The 20,242-nt window shown below is 52.3% G+C and overlaps 1 protein-coding gene across 2 annotated transcripts in view; it reads left to right on the top strand.

Annotated features, from left to right (window-relative positions):
- BMP6 (bone morphogenetic protein 6) overlaps positions 1–19,681 on the top strand; it is a 150,352-nt gene extending 130,671 nt beyond the window's left edge. The window contains exons 3-7 of one of the 2 annotated variants that reach the window (XM_061398914.1): positions 9,068–9,216; positions 9,819–10,016; positions 17,440–17,516; positions 18,285–18,395; positions 18,492–19,681. In XM_061398914.1, the coding sequence (XP_061254898.1) occupies positions 9,068–9,216; positions 9,819–10,016; positions 17,440–17,516; positions 18,285–18,395; positions 18,492–18,641 (685 nt within the window). In that variant the 3' untranslated portion in view covers positions 18,642–19,681. Of the gene's footprint in view, positions 1–9,067; positions 9,217–9,818; positions 10,017–17,436; positions 17,517–18,284; positions 18,396–18,491 lie in introns of both variants that reach the window. The other variant, XM_061398913.1, reaches the window with a different exon arrangement.
- Positions 19,682–20,242: the final 561 nt, after the last annotated feature.

The following is a 20,242-nucleotide window of genomic DNA, read 5'->3' as shown; positions in this document are numbered from 1 at the left end:
AGCATGCCAAATCATTTTTTGAAATTATATTCTGGACTTTATTTATGAAAAACAGTTCTAGATACTGGTGTCTCCTTCCAGACTGGATTTCACTTTCTTCTGGAAGGCAGGCAGGTCAGCTTGTTCGGTTTTAATTGAAGCCAGGTTTCTGGATATGTTGAGGCATCTGTTTCTTGTTTTCCCTTTCTCCTGCAGTTTAGCTTGTTAAGGGTCTCGGCTGAAGGTCTAGGTTGTTTACCAGAAGTTCTCTTCCATGGTGGGCTCTGAACTCTTAATTTTAAACTCCCCAGCATTGAGAGACTGCCAAAAACTCTGCTGTGCTTTTGTTTAGCCTCTAAGCAGTTTCTTCCTGCTTGTTTTCTCAGCTTCTTCCTCCACGCAAACACAGCCTAACATTTGGCAAATGTCTCAAATGGAAATACTGGAGTTCACGGCAGTCAGGCCTTGAAGAGCCAAGATCCTAGAGGAAGGGACCCCTAACTTCTATGAAATCACATTGATGAGCTCACTTCTGTGCAGTCCTCTGGGACCTTAGCCCTCCAAGTCATAACTCCCTGAAGCTCCAGTTTGCATTGCCAGCCAATGATACCGCTCCAGGCTCTGGGCTGCTACCCCATTCTGTTTGACATCTTTGCGGTATGCCAGGAATTAACCAAGGCCCGGACATGAAAAAGCAGTGGCGGATACAGGCTCAGCCTTGATGCACTTCTCTTCTCTCTGACCTCTTGCCGCATCAAGTGTTTGCCTTTCTTGGTGGCTCTAAGGTAGCTTCAAACAGGTTTGTGATTTTCGCTGTTCTTAGTAAGAGTGCTCGTTTGATGCACCATACCCCAAAGCACCCATCTCTGAAGTGTCATATTTTTATTTGGAAATCTTTATAATGAATCCCCACAGATGTTGATGTTGGAACCAAACAGTGTGATTCTGGAAACCAGACTTGAACCCAGTCGTTGGGCCAGCATCTAGGAGATTCGTGTTCTTAGGAAAGCATTTCTCACAGGCTGATGCTCATAGAGTGATTGCCGTATAAATTCCGTTGGATGTTCAGTGATGCCTCCCGAAATGAAGGAACATGAACTCTTATCTCCACTGACCTGAAAGTGAGATATCTGGGACTGTTCTTTTATGAAGAGAAGGGCAAATTTGAGAAAGGCGGGATGGGAGAAGTTGATTGTTGTTTGGGCAGAGGAAAATCAAAGGCTTCTTATCGCTGTGCCCAGCCATGCCTGTTTCTCTTTCTGAATCTGGCTGTCACAGGTTCCCTCCCTAGGGACTACTGAAATCTTCCTGCTGGCTTGGTAATCTCTGGCACACTCAGCCTGGGCCCCAGACGAGCACTGAACTTTGTAGTGTTTGTTCCTTTGCTCCTGAGAAAGGGATAACGTGCCCGACCCACACCTGCGGTTATGTAACCAGTTACTTTCATCTTCTTAGTCAAGAGCATCTTCCTTAGACTTAGAAAGACCCCCATGAAGTCAAAGGGGAAAACAAGAGTCAAGAAGCTACCAAGCCTTCTTCCCCTTGCCTGTCTATGTTCTGTTCTTTGGAAGGGTAGCTGAGAAGGTTAGAGAAGAATTAAAAGAACAAGGACAAATTTTGGAGAGGGGGACGTCAGGGTGTGGGGAACAGGAAGAACTTTTGTTTGGGAATTGTTTACCCACTTGGTAAATGTGGCAGAGAAAAGAAAAGAGGTTTGTGTCTGGAAATGATGCTGCCTTCTCTATTATTCACACCCAGGTGTTTTAGTTGCCAGCATCTCCGCACCAGGATGTCCAGCTTTTTGGGAGGCAGGCCATGGTTGTATAGTCAAGATTTTTTTTTTTTTTTGCTATTTGTTTTAAAATCACCAATTAGCAGCACTTTTATTGCCTTAGTTCCCCATGTTGGGCAGGGATGTGGATGTGGGCGTGGGTGATAAGAACCAAAACATAAAATTTGCCTGTGACATGTTTAAAAGGTGGCAGAAACTGAGAGGTTGTTGCTGACCCACGAAAGGACGCTGGGATTCTTGGCCTCCGAAAGAGAAGAATTCAATCGGGGGCCAGAGACCATCAAAAGACTGTCTCAAGCTTGTGAAAATTTTACCAGACCCACTCCCATGCCAACAATTTACATTTTAGGATAACAAGATTAGAATTTAACAATAGAAAGATCCTACCAGACCCACTCCCATAATATACATTCTAAAATATCAGGATTAGTCAGAAGGTTTTCAAGAAGGAGAAACTGTACTCAAGCAGGACACGTCATTGTATAATCTTTAGTACAGAGTTTAAACTTAGTTGTTTAAACTGACTTGTTTGTTGTGTAATCATCACTTCCAGGCTTAAAGATAAAAATGTTTTATGTGACTAGGACTAAGCAATGTAGAGGAAAAGAAAACGTTTGTCCTTTCCTCCTCCTTGAGAATTCCAGACCCCTCTCTTCTTGGGGACCCCCGGACTTCTTATCAACCTACCTAGGAATTGACTCTCTCAAAACCTCATTCAGTCTGTACCCAATCACTGGGGTGTGGTGGGATATATACCCCAGTGTGATGTTATTGTTCAGTCGCTAAGTCGTGTCTGACTCTTTGTGACCCCATGGACTGCAGCACACCAGGCTTCCCTGTCCTCCTCTACCTCTCAGAGTTTGCTCAAGTTCATGTCCATTGAGTTGGTGATGCCATCTGACCATCTTGTCCTCTGCCGCCCTCTTACCCCAGTGTATGGGAACATTATTGCATCTATGTGGTCACCAAGCACAGGTTAGGTAGCCTTGAACTTGAACAAAGTAGCCTTCCATCTTCCCCTGCTCCCTGTCTTGGACACACAGAAGCAAGCCTTCTGATAATCCTGCTACTTTGGATTTAATCTCACCCGTAACTCTGATTGTTAGTCTCACTTGATAAATCCCCAAGGGTAAGGCCAGTCCCCAAGACCATCAAGCATTTACGCATGAAGTCTACATGACTTGATACTATTTTAGAGAGAGAGGTAAGGTATTTTGAGAGCTGACAGCTTGAAACTTGAAGTCTAAACAGCAGGCCAAGGTCATTCTCCTCGTACTTTAGAGAAAGGCAGAGTGCTCAACGACAGTGGCCCTGAGTGTGCTCCCCAGACCAGTGGCAGCAACGTCACCTGGGAATCTGATGGGGATGCAAGCTCACAGGCCCTGCCGCCAAAACTCTCAGAGTCTGTGTGTGAGCACGGCCTCCAGGGGCGTCTGGTGCCCACCGGCCTTGGGAACCTCCGTGGTGATGGCTCAGGGCCAGGTTGCCTGGGTCCACATCCCCGCTGTGCTCGTGCCGGCGGAGTGCCTGTGAGCAAGCTGCGTGACCGCGTGCGCCTCCGTTCCCCGCTGTGTTCGCCTGTGATGGTGTGAATACTCTTGGGCAGTTGTGAGGAGCTAACACATGTAAGAGCTGTCCCGTGGTGAACAGCGTGTAAGGGCAGAGCTGTGTTACTATCCGGATTCAAAGGGATTTGTGTTGGTTTGTCGAAGATGAAATATACCTTACCGAATTTTGGTGCCTTTGATGTTTGAAACTTCTCTTTATGCCATGTTCATCCTAGAAGTGAAAACTGGGTAAATTCAACTGCCATAAAGTCAGTGGGAGCCTGGCTGATTATATAACATAGTATATGCTATGTTGAGTTGCTCGGTCATGTCCAACTCTCTGCGACCCCATGGACTGTAGCCCGCCAGGCTTCTCTGTCCATGGGGATTCTCCAGACAAGAATATTGGAGTGGGTTGCTATGCCTTCCTCCAGGGAAATCTTCCCAACCCAGGGATCGAACCCAGGTCTCCCTCATTGCACGTGGATTCTTTACCATCTGAGTCACCAGGGAAGCCTAAGAATACTGGAGTGGGTTGCCATTCCCTTCTCCAGGGGATCTTCTTGACCCAGGAATCAAACCGGGGTCTCCTGCATTGCAGGCAGATTCTTTACCAGCTGAGCTGCCAGAGAAGCCCAATATATACAATATAGTACATATAACATAGTATGAGGGCTTCCCTGGTGGCTCAGACAGTAAAGAGTCTGGTTCAGTCCCTGGGTTGGGAAGATCCCCTGTAGAGGGGAATGGCAACCCACTCCAGTATTCTTGCCTGGAGAATTCCATGGACAGAGGAGCGTGGTGGGCTATAGTCCACATGACTGCAGAGAGTTGGACACGACTGTGTGACTTTCACTAGTACAGTATGTAGTGTATATAATATTGCGTACATAGTATGAAAGAAAGTGTGAGTTGCTCAGTCATGTCTGATTCTTTGTGACCCCATGGACTGTAGCCCACCAGGCTCCTCTGTCCATGGGATTTCTCAAGCAAGAATCCTGGAGTGGGTTGCCATTCCCTTCTCCAGAGCATCCTTCTGACCCAGGGATTGAACTCAGGTCTCCTGCATTGCAGGCAGATTCTTTATTGTCTGGGAATAATAATACTAGGGAACTCCTGCAATACATAATGTGTATAATTCAAGTAACAGGTGAATGAACATTATTATATATGTGATATATAATGTATACAATATTATTATGTAATATATAGTGTATACAGTAATGTCCATTCAGCCTTGTTACTTGAATCAGTGTGTAGCAGTTTACTCTGATTTCTAGTACTCTGTTTTCAAATATTCTCTTTCTTTTCTACCTTTTTAGTTGGTAAAAGTTTAGATGTGATCCTGTATGTACAATACATCACATAAGAAAAAAGTAAAAACCCTTGCCTTACTCTCTCATTTTCTCAAATGATTTTTGGCTCCCATTCTGTTTGAAAATTGCACTTTATGCTCTTCTTGCATAAAGAAGGCCTCGACGCCCCTGGAGTGGTTTACAGGGGCAGCCCTGCTGCTCACGTCACAGAACCGGGTGCGTCTTGTGTGAGGCGACCCTTTGACAGAGTCCGTAGACTGAGAAGGTCACGTGTCATTGAAGAAAGGTAAACAGCTGTGGGCAGACCAGGGCCATTTTGGTGACTTGCCACAAATAGTGTCTCTTACTCACCTGAGTCACGAGCAGCGTTGACCCAGCGGGGTCCCCCCTCAGAGGCTCATTCTTGTGAAAGGCCCTCTGCCTCACTGGACGTGTGTCAGTGATGGCTGTATCTAGACGGAGGGCGTTGTGCTCGGAAGGGGAGAGGGGAGAAGCCGGGGAGGCTGCTGGCATCCCAGCCGTGGGTGTGAGGCATCTCGACCTTCCTCCTCCTGCCCTGACATGTGGAGTCACCCCTGACTGCTCTCCTCTGCCAGCCCCAAGCATCTGAAACCTGACTTCTGTATCCAGCCTCCACTGGCACTGATGGGCAGTGGGTTTGGATCTCTGACTTTATTCCAAGCCCTTGCTGGGTGTTTACTTACCTCTGCTCTATGCATTAGAAAAAAATCTTTGTATTAAAGTAGAGTTGATTTATAATATTGTGTTAGTTTCAGGTGTATGGCAAAGTGATTCATATATTTTTATATATATATTCTTTTTCAGATTCTTTTCCACGATAGTTTATTTATTACATGATAGGTGAATATAGTTCCCCATGCTATACAGTAGGTCCTTGTTTATTTTATGTACAGTCGTGTGTATCTGTTAATCCCCAATTCCCAATGCACCCCTCCCCTGCTTGCCCCTCCAGTAACCATAAGATCGTTCTCTGTGAGTCTGTTTCTAGTTTTGTAATTAAGTTCATTTGTATCATCTTTTTTTTTTTTTTTTTTCAAGATTCCACAGATAAGTGACATCACACGTCATCTGTCCTATGCTTTTCTTGACTCCGCTTTTTGGATGTGTGGTGGCTGAGAGCCGGGGCTCCAGCTTCAAGCTCTGGTCACCCCCCTGAACCCCGTGTGGCCATCACACACACCCCCTCTGCGGGCTGCGCGCCGCCAGCTCCGGAAGGGAGCCATGATGGGACCGGCCTCCCCATCCTCTTCGGGTCGGCGGGAGCGCTTGGCCGGCGCCCGAGTGCTGGGAGCCCGGGAGGTATTTGCTGCTCCACCAGGCCGATAGCCCAGTTATTATTATTATTATTTTTTTATGTGGACCAGTTTGTAAAGTCTTGATTGAATTTGTTTTGGTTTTATGTTTTGGTTTTTTGGCCACGACGCCTGTGGGATCCCAGCTCCCCGACCAGGGTTTGAACCCACACCCCCTGTACTGGAAGCTGAAGTCTTAACCCTTGGACCGCTGGGAAGGCCCTGAGCCCGGTTACTTTAAGTCCCTGCGCTGCATCACCCCTGCTCCCAGGGACCTGAGCACCCTCGTTTGAGTGGCTGTCTTTGATTTGGCCTCCGTGCCCTGAGCCCCGGAGCTCAGCTGCAGCCCACGTGTGTGTGGACCCCCTGGTCTTCTAATCGGCGAGGACCAGCCTTGTCTTCACCGGACAGTCAGCGAGGCGCGGCCCTGAAGCCCTGCCAGGTCCTGGGGGGGGTACGTGGGGGGCCCCTGGGTGACCTGGAGCAGCGTCAGGTTGCAACACAGGCTCCCGTGTCCACCAAGCCCCACCCACCTGTGGACTCCATTTCTTCCCTGTCATGGTTTTGTGTGCCTCCTCTGCCCTCCTTAAACCACACCCCCCTCTTCTTCCTGTCCTCTGCTGTCTCTGCCCCATTTTTGGATGATGGCCTTCTGTCCCATCTCCCACTTTCTCAGCTGACAGACTCCCCCATTCCTTTGTCCTGAGCCCTACTTTTGAAATATAAAAGCTCATTCTAGCTCAACCTAGATAGCTTATTAAAAAGCAGAGACATTACTTTCCCAACAAAGGTCCATCTAGTCAAAGCTATGGTTTTCCCAATAGTCATGTATGGATGTTAGAGTTGGACCATAAAGAAAGCTGAGTGCCAAAGAATTGATGCTTTTGAACTGTGGTGTTGGAGAAGACTCTTGAGAGTCCCTGGGACTGCAAGGAGATCCAACTAGTCCATCCTAAAGGAAATCAGTCCTGACTGTTCATTGGAAGGACTGAAGCTGAAACTCCAATCCTTTGGCCACCTGATGTGAAGAACTGACTCATTGGAAAAGACCCTGATGTTGGGAAAGATTGAAGGCAGGAGGAGAAGGGGATGACAGAGGATGAGATGGTTGGATGGCATCACTAACCCAATGGACATGAGTTTGAGCAAGCTCTGGGAGTTGGTGATGGACAGGGAGGCCTGGCGTGCTGCAGTCCATGGGTCGCAAAGAGTCGGACACGACTGAGCCACTGTACTGAACTGAGCTCTTTCTACCAGCCGTGTCACACTCGTATCTTGGGCTGTATTTCTCTGCATCCTTGTTACAAGTCCTAAGAACATGAGCCAGTTGCCCCATTGACGCCCTAGTGACCAGTGCCCCTCAGCCATGGCACCCTGTGGGCGCTGACATCCCCACCACATCCTCATTCTAGAACTGCTCCTCTGATAAGAACGTGTCTGGTGCTTCTTTCAGGACCAGACTGTCCCCACATTGCTGTTCCTGGTTCTGTTATTTCTGGATGAGAGTCTTTTCCTACCTTCCAGAACAGAACTGATGTCTTCACATCTTCACTTCAAAGCTCTGGACTTGTGTCCCCTCTTGCTGTTTTCCATGAACACCCCCGTCTGTCCGCCCACAGTCGCCTCAGTGACGGGGGTGGGGGGTAATTTGTCAGCAGGGGCTGTGACACACGCGTTGAGGGGGGAGCTTTATAGATGGCAGGCCGGGCGTGCCCCCCGCAGACCCTGTCCACCAGCTGAGTAAACGCTGCGTAGCCACACCTACTGCTCCGAGCTCAGAAAAGATGACAATAGTGTTGCCTTCCAGCTCTGAGCGGGGTAAACAGGAAAAATTGTTTCTCCTCTGAGAAGTCTAAGACTTTTCACTCAGAGGTTTCGCTGGCCTCCAGACCATTGGATGGACTAGAGATACATTTTGTTCCTTTGTCGCGGGTTGTCTTTCATCATGATCTCAAAAGGCGGGAAGGCCCTTGTGGAAATCTCGGGATCCACTGGCTTCTGGCCTTGACCGTGACGTGTCTGTGAACTCATGTCTGAGTCGCAGTGTCCTGTAAAATGGGGGTAATGATCCTCTGCCTGCTTTGCAGGATGGCCCAAGCCGAGCAGATGCAGGCACTTTGTAATGGATTTAAATGTATGCTGTTCGTATTATGATGCTCATTTTAAGTTTAGTACTGAATTCTAGTCATGTTTCTGTCCTGTAAGCTCTCCACACAGAATGTTTCCAGCACCAGGGGGTCTGCGTCTTCCCAGGGAGGGTGGAAACCTCTCCCTCCCTGTCACAGGGATTCCAGGCCACTCTCTGCCCGTGACCCCGGGGCGTCAACTCAGATGGGTGTCCCTGTGATACCCCGAGGTGACCGTCCCTCACACCGCTTTGTCACAGCATATGGGTCCCTCACCCTGTCTGTCCATGATCCCGTGGGTTGTGTTAGCTGGAAACTGTAAAAAAGAAAAGACAAGAAATGTGTATGTAAATATAAGAACAGCCCTGTGGAGTCCAGTGGAAGGAATGGGCTCATTGAGTTTGCCTCACAGGAGCCCAGGCGGCTCACGGTGGGGCCAACACCGACTCCATTCTGCAGTCCACACGAGCAAGGACTCGGCTCTTAACCGCAGGCCGTGTGCAAAGGTGTTGATTAAAAGAAAAGTATTGATGCTCAGAAATAGCATGTGAACCCTGGTTTCCCCTTCCACAGGAACTAAGAACATGTGAGGATTGTTGGACCCTCATTAAAAAAAAAAAAAATCAAAGCTTAGTAAATGCTCATCTTTACTAATCCTGATTTTAGTATTTTTTTCATCGTTTTCTTCTCGGCCCCCCACCCCTCCATTTTCTTTTTAGAGTTCATTAGCCATAAAGTGAACAACCACAGGCCCGTTTACTTATTTATTTTTTCTTAAATCTAAAAACCTCTGGCACGAGCAGTTGTGAGGCTCCCGCGGACGTGGAGGGCCCTCCCGTGTCAGGAGGAAGCCGGTGTGGCACCCCAGCTCATGTGCACTCCCCTTGATGGCGCTGGGCACGGGCCACCGTCCTGCCTGCATTCTGACGCCTGGCAGGACCGCGGGCTGAGCCGGGGCCCTGTGCCCTCACCCTCTGTCTCCTCTCTCTTCCAGAGACTCGGACCTGTTTCTGCTGGGCACGCGTGCTGTGTGGGCCTCAGAGGCGGGCTGGCTGGAGTTCGACATCACGGCCACCAGCAACCTGTGGGTCCTGACTCCGCAGCACAACATGGGGCTGCAGCTGAGCGTGGTCACGCGCGATGGTGAGTTCAGGGACTCGGGCCTTTGCCTCCTTGGCGGCAGGTGTGGGCAGCCGTGGTCCCCAGGCGGGCCCCCCGTTTCCCGACCTCCTGGAGCCTTGGTGGACAAGCAGAGTCCTGCCCCAGGGCCTCCTGGCAAGGACTCAGGGACAGTTAGATGGTCCGGGAGCCTCAGAGAGGGGTAGGAGCTGGGTGCTGAGTTAAAGAGGAAGGCCGGGGTGAGCTCTAGGTGCTGACGTTGAGTAGGTTTGTGGGGGCCCTTCCTGCACCCGCTCCTGCAGTGTCAGAGCTTGGCAGGTCCCAGTCCCCTCGGGCCGGACCCAGTCAGCCCATGAAGTCACCTTCCTGGGTGGGAGACGTAAGATGGGGAAGATGGGTGTGAACAGAAGATAGCAGAAGGAACAGGGGAACTGGGGGCCCCACCACCCCTTGCCCTGCCTCCCGGGACCTTGGCAGGAGGAGGGGGTAGGGCTCAGGGTGCCCCGTGTCTACCCGCACGTGGGCTCCTCCTCTCTGAGGGCACCCGGGAGGCTTGGGCGTGCCCTGCAGGTGGACACCAGGCTCGGTGCCACATCTCAGAGGTGCGCTTCCGTATTTGCCTACAGGGCTCAGCATCAGCCCTGGGGCCGCGGGCCTGGTGGGCAGGGACGGCCCCTACGACAAGCAGCCCTTCATGGTGGCCTTCTTCAAGGCCAGTGAGGTCCACGTGCGCAGTGCCCGTTCGGCCCCCGGGCGGCGCCGGCAGCAGGCCCGGAACCGCTCCACCCCGGCCCAGGACGTGTCGCGGGCTTCCAGCGCTTCAGGTGGGTCAGGGACGCCTGTGGGCCCCGGGGCGTCTGTGAGGACACAGGACCTGCCGAGGGTTGCAGGCGCTGCCCAGCTCTGCAGGCCCACGTGCAGCTGTAGGTGCCCTGGATTATCTGGACGGACGCCTAGGCCGTCAGAGGGGAGCCTTTGTGACCCCAAGATCGTCTGCAGGTTGAGACAGCCTCAGTGTCTGCTGTCCCAGAAAAGCATCCTTCTGTCTGATCAGATTTCTCCCAGCTCTTCTTCATTCCCATAAAGATCCAGGGAATGACTGCATTTTCTCCAAATTGCATTATGCCCAGGAAGTGGTGACAGACAGACTTCATGCCTTTGTAGAAGGCGGGCTCGTGTCGGTCAGTGCTCTTGGCTGGGAGTGATGGCATGTCAGTTCCAGCACCCCTCTCTGATGGGTTTCATTGGTTTTCATTCAACTGGGCAGTTCGGTGTTCTGCCTTGAGATGTGGTGAGACCCATGGGCTCAGCAGATAGTAGGAATCCCCTTTCCTTTTTCCTTTGTTGGTGGTGGTCTCAGAAAGCCTAGCTCGACATGTGCTGAGAAAGGCAATCTCAGCTTCAGGATGAGAGCGCCTCTTCTGCAGTAGCTTCAGCAGAGCCTGGAGCTAGGGGGTGGGGTGCGGCCCCGCCCCCACCCCCCACCGCCTGCCCTGAATGGGCAGGTTCAAAGGGCAAGAGAGAGGAAACAGCCCTCTCTGCCAGAGTGTCAGTTCAGCAGTCCTGCAGACAGGCTCCCTCCCATGCAGAGCCAGTCTTCAGAACAGGAGGCAGGGCATGCAGGCGCTGATAGGTAGCACAGAGCTGGTCAGTGTTGAATTCAAAACAAGGTGCATCTTGCTGGGTGCTTACAGGTTCCAGGCTTCCTTTCCCTTTAACTAGCCCGGAAATCAGGCACCAAGTTGAGGGTTCACTTTGGGATTTGTAGTCAGAGATCTTGCTTTCCTCATCAGCGCTCTGTAACTTGGCGTGTGTGCATGTGCCAAGTCATGTCCGACTCTTTCCAACCGTGTGGACTGTAGCCTGCCAGGCTCCGCTGTCCATGGGATTCTCCAGGCAAGAATACAGGAGTGTGTTGCCGTGCCAGGGGAATCTCCCTGGCCCAGGGACTGAACCCGCATCTCTCTCGTTCCCTGCATCGGCAGCACCGGTGCTTTCACACTGCCACCCTGGGAAGCCCTGCTTTGTGACTCAGGACGAACCTGATCCAGTTTGGCTTCGGTTTACCCAGCGGTTGGTGGGCACGCTTGATGCTCAGTGGCTTTGCTGGGATTGAATGAGGAGCATCGCTCTGGCTCAAAGATGAGGTGCCTCCAGCCATAGGAAGTTCTTAGCAGGTATGTCAGGCTCCTTAGAAGGGATGTAAAATACGTCAGGCAGATGCATTAACTCTTCCAGGTGGCTTTAAAACAATGTCATCTTCTGCGGCTGGAAAGAGTTCGTGGAACTTTCCAAAGCACCCAGTTTTCCTGTGGGAAGCAGTGTCTTCACTCTGGATTCCGACTCAGCCATTTCAGTTCCCAGTAACTTGGATGTGGAACCAGAATGGGCGCCACCCAGCGTGATGTGACATTTTGCCGCTTGTTCTCTTGCTGTTTCTTGGAAGCGTCGCCCAGCATGGGTGTTCCTGTGTTTACTGCTAGAAACAGTCAGGGCTAGGGTTTAAAGAAAAAGAAGAAGTGATGACTTTCCTGTATGCGCTGTGGAGGAAGCCTTTGGAACAGCAATCATCCCGGGCTTCTCCTCGGGGCATGGCGGCCGTTCATTAACGAGCTGCGGTCAGTTTGGTGCTGGGACCTCAGACATGAAGGCAGCTCTGGGATGCTGATTGCTTTTGTTAAATGAAAATTTCACTTGATTTATTCCACCTCCCCTCCCCCCACCAGTACACACATAAAATTTCTTTTCTAATTGAGAAAACATGTCATCTCTGATTTGGGTTTCCGTGGCATCACTGAATTATTCTCTTCCAAGTCCCTTTCAGCATTTTGTTTCCAGTTTGATGAGTTTGAATTAAATATGAGTATTAAAGGTGGATTGCTTTGTAAGAAGAGGCAAGTGTATCTGCCTTTTTCAGGGGTAAGAAAGCAGAGTTGCTAACAAACACCTCTGCCCTCGCAAAAGGGGGTTTAAACCCCTTACTCTGGAGAGTCCTCCCCCCGACCCCCCACTATCTTCAAAGACTCTCTCAAGATGGTCCAATTAATGATCCGGTTAGACCCACTGAAGTATTGCTTTACTTTTTGTTTTTTTTTTTTTAACATATATTTCTTTATTTTTTGCCTGAGTCAGGTCTTAGTTGCAGCATGCAGGATCTTCGTTGTGGTTCACGGGCTTAGTTGTCCATCCAGGGATCAAACCTGCATCCCCTACATTGCAAAGAGGGTTCTTAACCACTGGACCGCCAAGAAGTCCCCTGCTCTCTCTCTCTGGTTCTTTCCTCCTCACTTATTCTTGCCATTAATGGGGATGGATGTGCAGAGGCACTTGCTCTTGGAGAAAGGATTTCCAGAAAGATAACAATCTCCTGCCCAGGGGCACAGACCAGCCGGTTCATGTTTATTTCTGGGCTGTTGTGGGGCCAAGCGCTTCTGGGTTTTTATGCACTTTGTAGATGCTGCTGAGACAGACCGCTGTGGTCGCGTGTGACTGTGTGAGTCCAGACAGGACTTCTCCTTGTGAGTCTTTCCGGAGGTTGAAGGAAGAGAGTGTTGCCCCCTGCTGCCCCCGTCTTCCACGATGTGCTCCTAGGGAATTAACATTTCTCCACTCAAACGACCAGCAGGGTAGCCCACCAGACACCGTCCTGCTGCTGGGCAGAGGAGTGAGCACATCAGTCCTCCAGCTGCCTGTCCTCCAGCTGAAACGTGGCAGGGAAATATGCGTCTGTGTTTAAAGCTGAGCTGCCAAATCTGGAGACGGCAGGACCAATCCTCAACGAGGAAGGGCCGCGAGCCTGTCTGCCTCTCCCCGTCCTCCCCCAAATCTGCTCTCACATCTCTCCTTGGCCTTCTAGTGGACTTTCCAAACACATGCACCAGAACAGTGGGTTTGGACCCAAGTCTCCCTGGATGGGTTTCACTTACCCCGGTTTGTACTTCTCCAGTGGGCTTGCGTATCGTCTGGACCATATCATTCATCGTTCTGACACGTTTTACCACTAGAATCCCCAGTGGGCTTGGTGCAAGCCCACTGGGGATTCTAGTGACTCAGCCACTGATCCTGTGGTGCCCACCCTGTCCACGGTTCCCAGAACTCTCATTAGATGGTCTCATTCTACCTGCTTCTTCCACAGTATCTTTCTCTCCGGTTCCATGATTTTGTCTCCAGGGGGACTGACACCTGACCGACCCATTACAAGAGTTGTGAACAAATGGCCTTGAGGGATGGTTCTGTGTGGCGATTCTAGATTCTGTTCTAGCTCATTTTTCAAGATCTTTCCTAGACATCTTTGGGGCAGGAGTAGTTAATGCGATTTCAGTTCAGCTGGTGAGTCTGAGATTTTCTGCCATGTCTAGCAGCTGGCTGCCAACACCACGGGTGAGACTTGCTCCATGTTTTGGCAGATGGTTTTAAAACATTTTCTGCCACTTGGAACAATTATGTCAAATCAGATTAGCTAACTTTGGGTCCCCTTCATCCTTCATGTTCGTGGTGCCGTCACTCAGCCCTGCTGACTGTCATGAACCAGTAACTTCACAAGACTCTCTCTCTCTCCAAAATGAGCTCTTCATTGATTCAGATGCTACCTGTGAGCATCTCTTAAATTCTCCTTCTGTCTTTTTCCAGCCCACCCAAACATGTATCTTTAGGGATCCTGGGAGGAGAGGTGGCTCTGGTACATGTAAATATACTGCTGACCTTCTTGTTGCTAGTTCATATCTTCTACCTCTTGAACTTTCCAGTTGGGACCATTCAGTATGCTTCCAGCTTAAGAAAAGTAAGTAGAACTCATCACTTGCAAAGCAGCGATGCGGGTACTTTATTATAATTATCACATCTTTTGCTGTAGATTTCAGGGAACTTCAGCCCACAAACTAGGGGCTCTCCTCCTCACAGATCAGTGTTTGCTCAGCCTTTTAGTTCTTGGCAGGTGTCCCCTCTAGTTCCTTATTTGCTTCCATGGGTGGATGTGCCAGAGGTGAGTGGGCTCATCCACTATGGACACGATGCTTGGGTAGAATGGACATGGGTCAGGGCTGTGACGTAGCTGTTTATAGTTCTTCAAAGGTATTGAGCTACCCTGGTGGCTCAGACAGTAGAGAACCTGCCTGCCAATGCAGCAGGCATGGGTTCGATATCTGGGTCAGGAAGATTTCCCTGGAGAAGGGCATGGCAACCCATTCCAGTATTCTTGCCTGGAAAATTCCATGGACAGAGGAGCCTGGCGGGCTACAGTCCACGGGGCGGCCTAGATGAGAAGGGCAGGGCCCTCCTCACACCCAGGCGGGGCTGGGCAGCCCCGGGAGGCGGCGGCATCCGAGTCTGGGCGGCCCCGGCCCAGCCCAAGCCCTGGGGTCAGCGGCACCCCTGCCGCCTTTCCAGCCCCAAGAGGAAGAGAGAGAAGAAACAGAGGAGGGAAAAGACAGGCAGGGCGCCTAAGAAACCAGGGCCCAGGGGAGGAGCCAGGGCTTCTGCCGCCCCCCCACCCGGGGCTGTCGGGGGCTGGTCGTGCCCCTCCCCCACCCCTGGCCACGCCAGCTGCTGGCCCCACGCTCGGCCAGGAAAACACTGGAACAGCAGGCACACAGAGCATGCTGTCCACACGGCCCAGGTTCTCCGAGCTCAGGCTAGTCCTCCCAGAGGAAACTTGTTTTTTAGAGGCAACAGTTCCCTGGTCTCATCTCCCTTCCAGCCTAGAATGACAAGGTCAGGGACAAAGAGCAGCTGTTCCCCGGGCACCTCCGTCTGCACCGGTCTGACCACTCTTGTCCCACCTCGGCCGGATCCGCCAGCTTCTCCCAGAGGCGGCTCTGGCTCCCATGTACCCCATGATCCACAGGGCTTCCAAGGCTTGCCAGGGGAAGCCCAGACCTGTGCCATGACGCTGCAGGATTTCTGGTGTCGATAATCTCATAAAGTGTTTGGGGAGGTGAGGGGCAGGCGGGGAGAGGGCAGCTTGATTTTCAGTGTCTCGATTTTGTTTACGGCGAGATGGTTAGCAGGAGAGGCAGCGGTGAAGGCCCATCCTACTCGTTTGTGGCTGCAGGATTTCAAGGTCTCACACAGCTCCATTTAATCGGGGCTCTGATCTCTTCTCAGCCTTTGTTTTGATGAATAAGAGAATAGGGAGCTAAGGATCTTGACGACAGAGATATCCCTTAAAGGTTGAGCCCTGAGACTCTCTGCTCCATGTCCCTCTGTCCCCAGTCCCTAGCTAGAGGTCCCCGGCCCCCAGTGCTCTCCTGGGAGATGGCAGTACTCGATGGATTATTTGAGTGTCTGGCAGCATCTGTTTATGCCTCTGATTATTCAGCCTACTGGCCAATAGCACATTCGTAAGGGGTGAACCCTAGGGATGGAGGAGAAGGTCAAGTTCTAGTCAGCTTCATTCCTTGGCAACTTTTACCCTAAAGGGGCTTAATGGCAAAAGCGAGTCAAGTATTATGAATGTGGAGTTTGGAACAATTCAACTTTCCAATCACTCATGCCACACTTGTCCGCCACAGCTGTGGAGAATTAAGTTCTGGTTTCATTTAAAAAACCCTGGACAAGCCTCTACCTCTTGACCGAGACATCTGGGAGCCAAGCTACTGGCCCTAAAATTTGAATTTAAGGTCAAAATGACAAAATCCCCAATGCCTTTTAAAAGGTTAGTTGCTTAGCTGTGTCCATCTCTTTGCAACCCCCGCTCTCCTGAGCATCTCCCAGCCTTTGGCCCCAGGGAAGAAAGAGCCAGAACGGGGGTGGGACCGTGGGTCAGCCAGAGCGGAGTGTCGGCGGGAGCCCTCACCCACGTCATCTCGGTTCCAGCCGGCAAGACGAGAAACTCCCCCGCCTGCATCCTGACACCAGCCAGGGGTCCTCCAGTCCCGTTCCGTCCTGACCTCCCTGCCTGGGGTGGGCACAGGTGCCACGAGGTCAGGGGCTCTGCCCGCTTCTGATGCCCCCCGCTGGTCTGTCTACTGGAGGGATTCAGGGCTTCCTGCAGCGCCCCCTCCCCTGTCTGATGATACTCTGGAGCAACTCCTGGGCCTTCGGGGGGTGCTGCACTCAGGATTCCAGTTGGATTATAAGGGACACACGGGAGGAACAGCCCCTCGCTCCCCCTCTGAGAAGAGCAGCCTGGGACACGGGGCTCCCCCCGCCCCCCCCGCTGGGATCCGGCAGGTCGCGCTCCACACGCGGACATGCCTGCCCACCTGCGGGCTCCCCCAAGCCCCATGTCCAGAGCCATCACGCGGGTCTCAGGACTTGGCCTCCATCTCCAATCCCCCTTCCCCAGAGGTCAGGCTGGCCTGAGTTCTTTCTGGGGAGCAGACCCCATCCTGGGCTCTCTGGGGACCCATGAGGAGCTGGAGTGATCGCACAGGAGAGTCCACGGTTTGGGTCACTCTTCACGCGTCCTCACACTCGTTCCATGACTGCTCTCTCCCCTTCTGCCTCGTGACTGTGCCTTCTCTGACCTCCCGAGGGGGTTTCTCTCCAGCAGCCCCGTGCACGGCATCCAGATTGTCTTGTGCTGGAGTGAGCTGGGCACATCACGCATCACCCCTGCCGCTCCCCGAGCTGCTGGAGGACAGAAGCCTCGTCTGATGGGGCCCCTCGTTTCTTGGGAAGGGCATGCCACACAGGAGCGGCTCTGTCAGCCCTCGATGAGCGGGGGTCGGGTGAGAAACCAGACTAGCGGGGCCTGACTCCAGAGAGGTGTGCACGCTTCTGCTGATGTGCCGGGCGCTGCTCTCCTGGGGCGGCTTAGTGGGGGCTGGGGGACACTGACCCAGTCAAGGGACTGGACAGCAGTGTCCCCCCACTCCTGGCCTCCTGGCTCCAGGGCGCCCCCTTCAGGAGGCCCTTCCTGACCCCCCAAGCCATCCTCACAGGCTCCAAGCAGCTTCAGGATGGTCCCCGTTAGAATCGGAACCTGCCAGTGTGTTTGTCTTGAACGTGAATCGTGTCCTCTGAGTTAGCGCTCTGGGGCCTCTTGGTCCAACAGGGGGTCACGACATGCCCCTGTTGCTGAAAGGGGTCCACTCGGGTCAGTGCGGGCGTCGAGATGGGAGCCGGTGTGCCCGACCCTGGGGTAGAGGGGAAACAGCGTGTCAGACGCCCGAGCGGCTGGCAGCCTGCGGAGCTCTGGGTGCCCCAGGCTGCGGCCAGTGGGGGCTCGCCCGCGGCCAAGGGTCCGGGTGAGGCTGTGAAGGAGGGAATGAGGGAGTTATGGGTGCGCCTTCTGATCCCCAGCAGACTACAACAGCAGCGAGCTGAAGACGGCCTGCCGGAAGCATGAGCTCTACGTGAGCTTCCAGGACCTGGGGTGGCAGGTGAGTGCTCCTGACCGTCTCAGGGCCTCCTCTCGTCCTGAAGGCAGCGGCTGCCATCATCAGAGACCTTGCACTTCAGGGTCGGGAAGGTTCCTCCTGGGAAGGTACTTAGGAGCCTTTCAGTTGCCTACGTCTTGGAGAGGAGGGGAGACAGCCCGCCCACTTGTGCTTGAAGCCCCCTGCCCCTGCACCTCTCCAGGGACCCCCAGGTGCACGGCCTCCGAGTCCCTGCAGATCCGCAGCCAGTCCAGAGTTCTCCCCTCATTCTCTCTCAGTCCCCAGGGCCTGCGTTGCTTTGGGCATTTCAACAGTGTGCACTGCGTTTCAAGAAAGGGCTGGAAAAACTGATCTGACAGTTATCAGCTCACCCAGACTGGAAGGGCACCCGTGTGCTGCCTCCTTCCTGAAGCCGCTGCTCAGGCAAATTCTAGGTGCCACGTGACTGGAGATGGTTCCCGTGTGCAGGTGGCCTTATGGGGACAGGGGAACCCTGGACTCCAGGAGGCACCTCTGGTCCAGGTTCCTGGAGCCGACCACCTGCAGGCCTGCAGGCAGGCCTGGGCAGGTGGGCCCAGCTGTGGGAACCAGGGCTCCAGAGTCAGACTGAGCAGGTCTGCACCTCACTCTGCCCCTCACGCGTCCTTGACCCCGTGTCTGTCTCCTTAGCTGCCCCACGTGAGCGAGGCCTTCTCACGGGGTTCCTCAGCACCCAGGGGGTGTGGGGCCCGTGTGCTGACCCCTTGTCGCTTCCTTTTGTGTTCAATTAAGGACTGGATCATTGCCCCCAAGGGCTACGCTGCCAACTACTGTGACGGAGAATGTTCGTTTCCTCTCAACGCACACATGAACGCTACCAACCATGCCATCGTGCAGACCCTGGTGAGCGCTGGCCGGCTTCAAGCCACGGGGGGCGGGGGGTCAGCCAGGACTGGGGGCCATCCCTAATGCCGCCCCCTCCTCTCGTCTCTGGAACAGGTTCACCTCATGAACCCCGAGTACGTCCCCAAACCGTGCTGTGCGCCCACGAAACTGAACGCCATCTCGGTGCTCTACTTCGATGACAACTCCAATGTCATCCTGAAGAAGTACCGGAACATGGTCGTACGAGCGTGTGGGTGCCACTGACTCGGGGTGAGTGGCTGGGGACGCTGTGCACACACTGCCTGGACTCCTGGATCACGTCCGCCTTAAGCCCACAGAGGCCCCCGGGACGCAAGAGGAGACCCCGAGGCCACCTTCGGCTGGCGTTGGCCTTTCCGCCCGACGCAGACCCGAAGGGACCCCGTCTGCCCCTTGCTCACACCGTGAGCGTTGTGAGTAGCCATCGGGCTCTAGGAAGCAGCACTCAAGCGTCTGAAGTCTGGGGACTGCAGAAATGTAACTTGGAGGGGTTCCCCTCTGCACCCTCCCCAAACCCACCAAAATCAGTTACTGCTTTAGATCCTTGTGGTTTTAGAGAGTAAATAGGGAAAATAATCTTGAAGTAAAAGTCTTCTTTGGCTCAAATATCAGCGGGTTCAGTAGCTTCTCAGAGTTTGCAGATCACGGAAGGGTCGGATACACCTCTGTTCCGATCTTGCCCTGGGAACGTGGGTCTCAGCTGGGCGGCCTGCAAGTAAGTGCCTTTTGTCTCAGTCTTGCTGTCATGTGGGCATTTTGTTGGTGAGAGAAGATACACTTATTTTAGTTAAACTACATCCTTTACCCCTCTCCTCGCCCCAGCATTTGCTGTTTTCTGTGCTAGGACCAAAAGCAGAGAGTGAGTGACCCTCTCTTTGAGGGGGAGGCTCCACAGAAGAGAAGCCTTTTTAAAGCCATCCGAGCGACTCGTCTGCACCCCTTCCCGTGGGGGATGGCTCTCTGAAAAGCTCACTTACATTAGGACCGCCACTTCTCCTGTGTTGGTAACGCAGTTCTTTGATGGGACAGCGTTCTGCATCAAGGGTTTAGACCAGTAGAAGCGATGGGCTGAGGACTTCCTAAGTCATCTAGACTGAGGAAGGGGTTAGGACAGGCGTGTGGGTTGGGAACCGAAATCATGGTTTTCTCCTGTTGAAAATGAGACTCAGATCAAAGATGAGGATGTTCTTAAGATGTCTTGTTCACGATCATGTACTAGGAAACCAATTCATACTAAACTGATTAAATAATACATTTATGATCTATATCTGCACTCACAGCTTTTTTGTAAATAGAAACTATAATTTATTGTCTATTTTATATCTGTTTTGCTGTAACATTTAAGGGAACACCAGACTTTTTTTTTTAAAAAGAGTTTATTTAGAAAGTATCATAGTGTAAACAAATTGTACCACTTTGATTTTCTTTTAAAACAAGACTCAATGCAAAGCCGAAGCCACTCATGAAGATTGTGCTTCTCTAGAAAGTTGGGTTTTTTTTTTTTTAAAAGAACATCTGTGAACCATACATGATTAATAAAGATCTCCTTTAAGGCAGAGGCTGGCCAGGATCCTGCTGTTTCATCTGCTGCGGACAGTGGAGGGGGTCTCGTTTCTCACTAAGCAGCCACGTTGCCTGAGCAAGGGCGGTGGGGCGAAGGGTGTTATCAGGAGGGCTAACTGATGCGGAAGGATGTACAGGTTACATTCCTTACGGGAGCCTAGGCCTACGGTGGCTGATTTCCAAGGGCGTCGGGAAAAGGGCTTTATACCCAGGATGGCGTGAATCAGGACACCAGGGACATGGCCGACTGCAACCCTGCCTGC

This window comes from Bos javanicus, chromosome 23, assembly GCF_032452875.1.
Source record: "Bos javanicus breed banteng chromosome 23, ARS-OSU_banteng_1.0, whole genome shotgun sequence".
Taxonomy (NCBI): domain Eukaryota; kingdom Metazoa; phylum Chordata; class Mammalia; order Artiodactyla; family Bovidae; genus Bos; species Bos javanicus.
The sequence above is the reverse complement of the archived record's forward strand: the minus strand, read 5'-3'. Positions and strand labels throughout refer to the sequence as shown.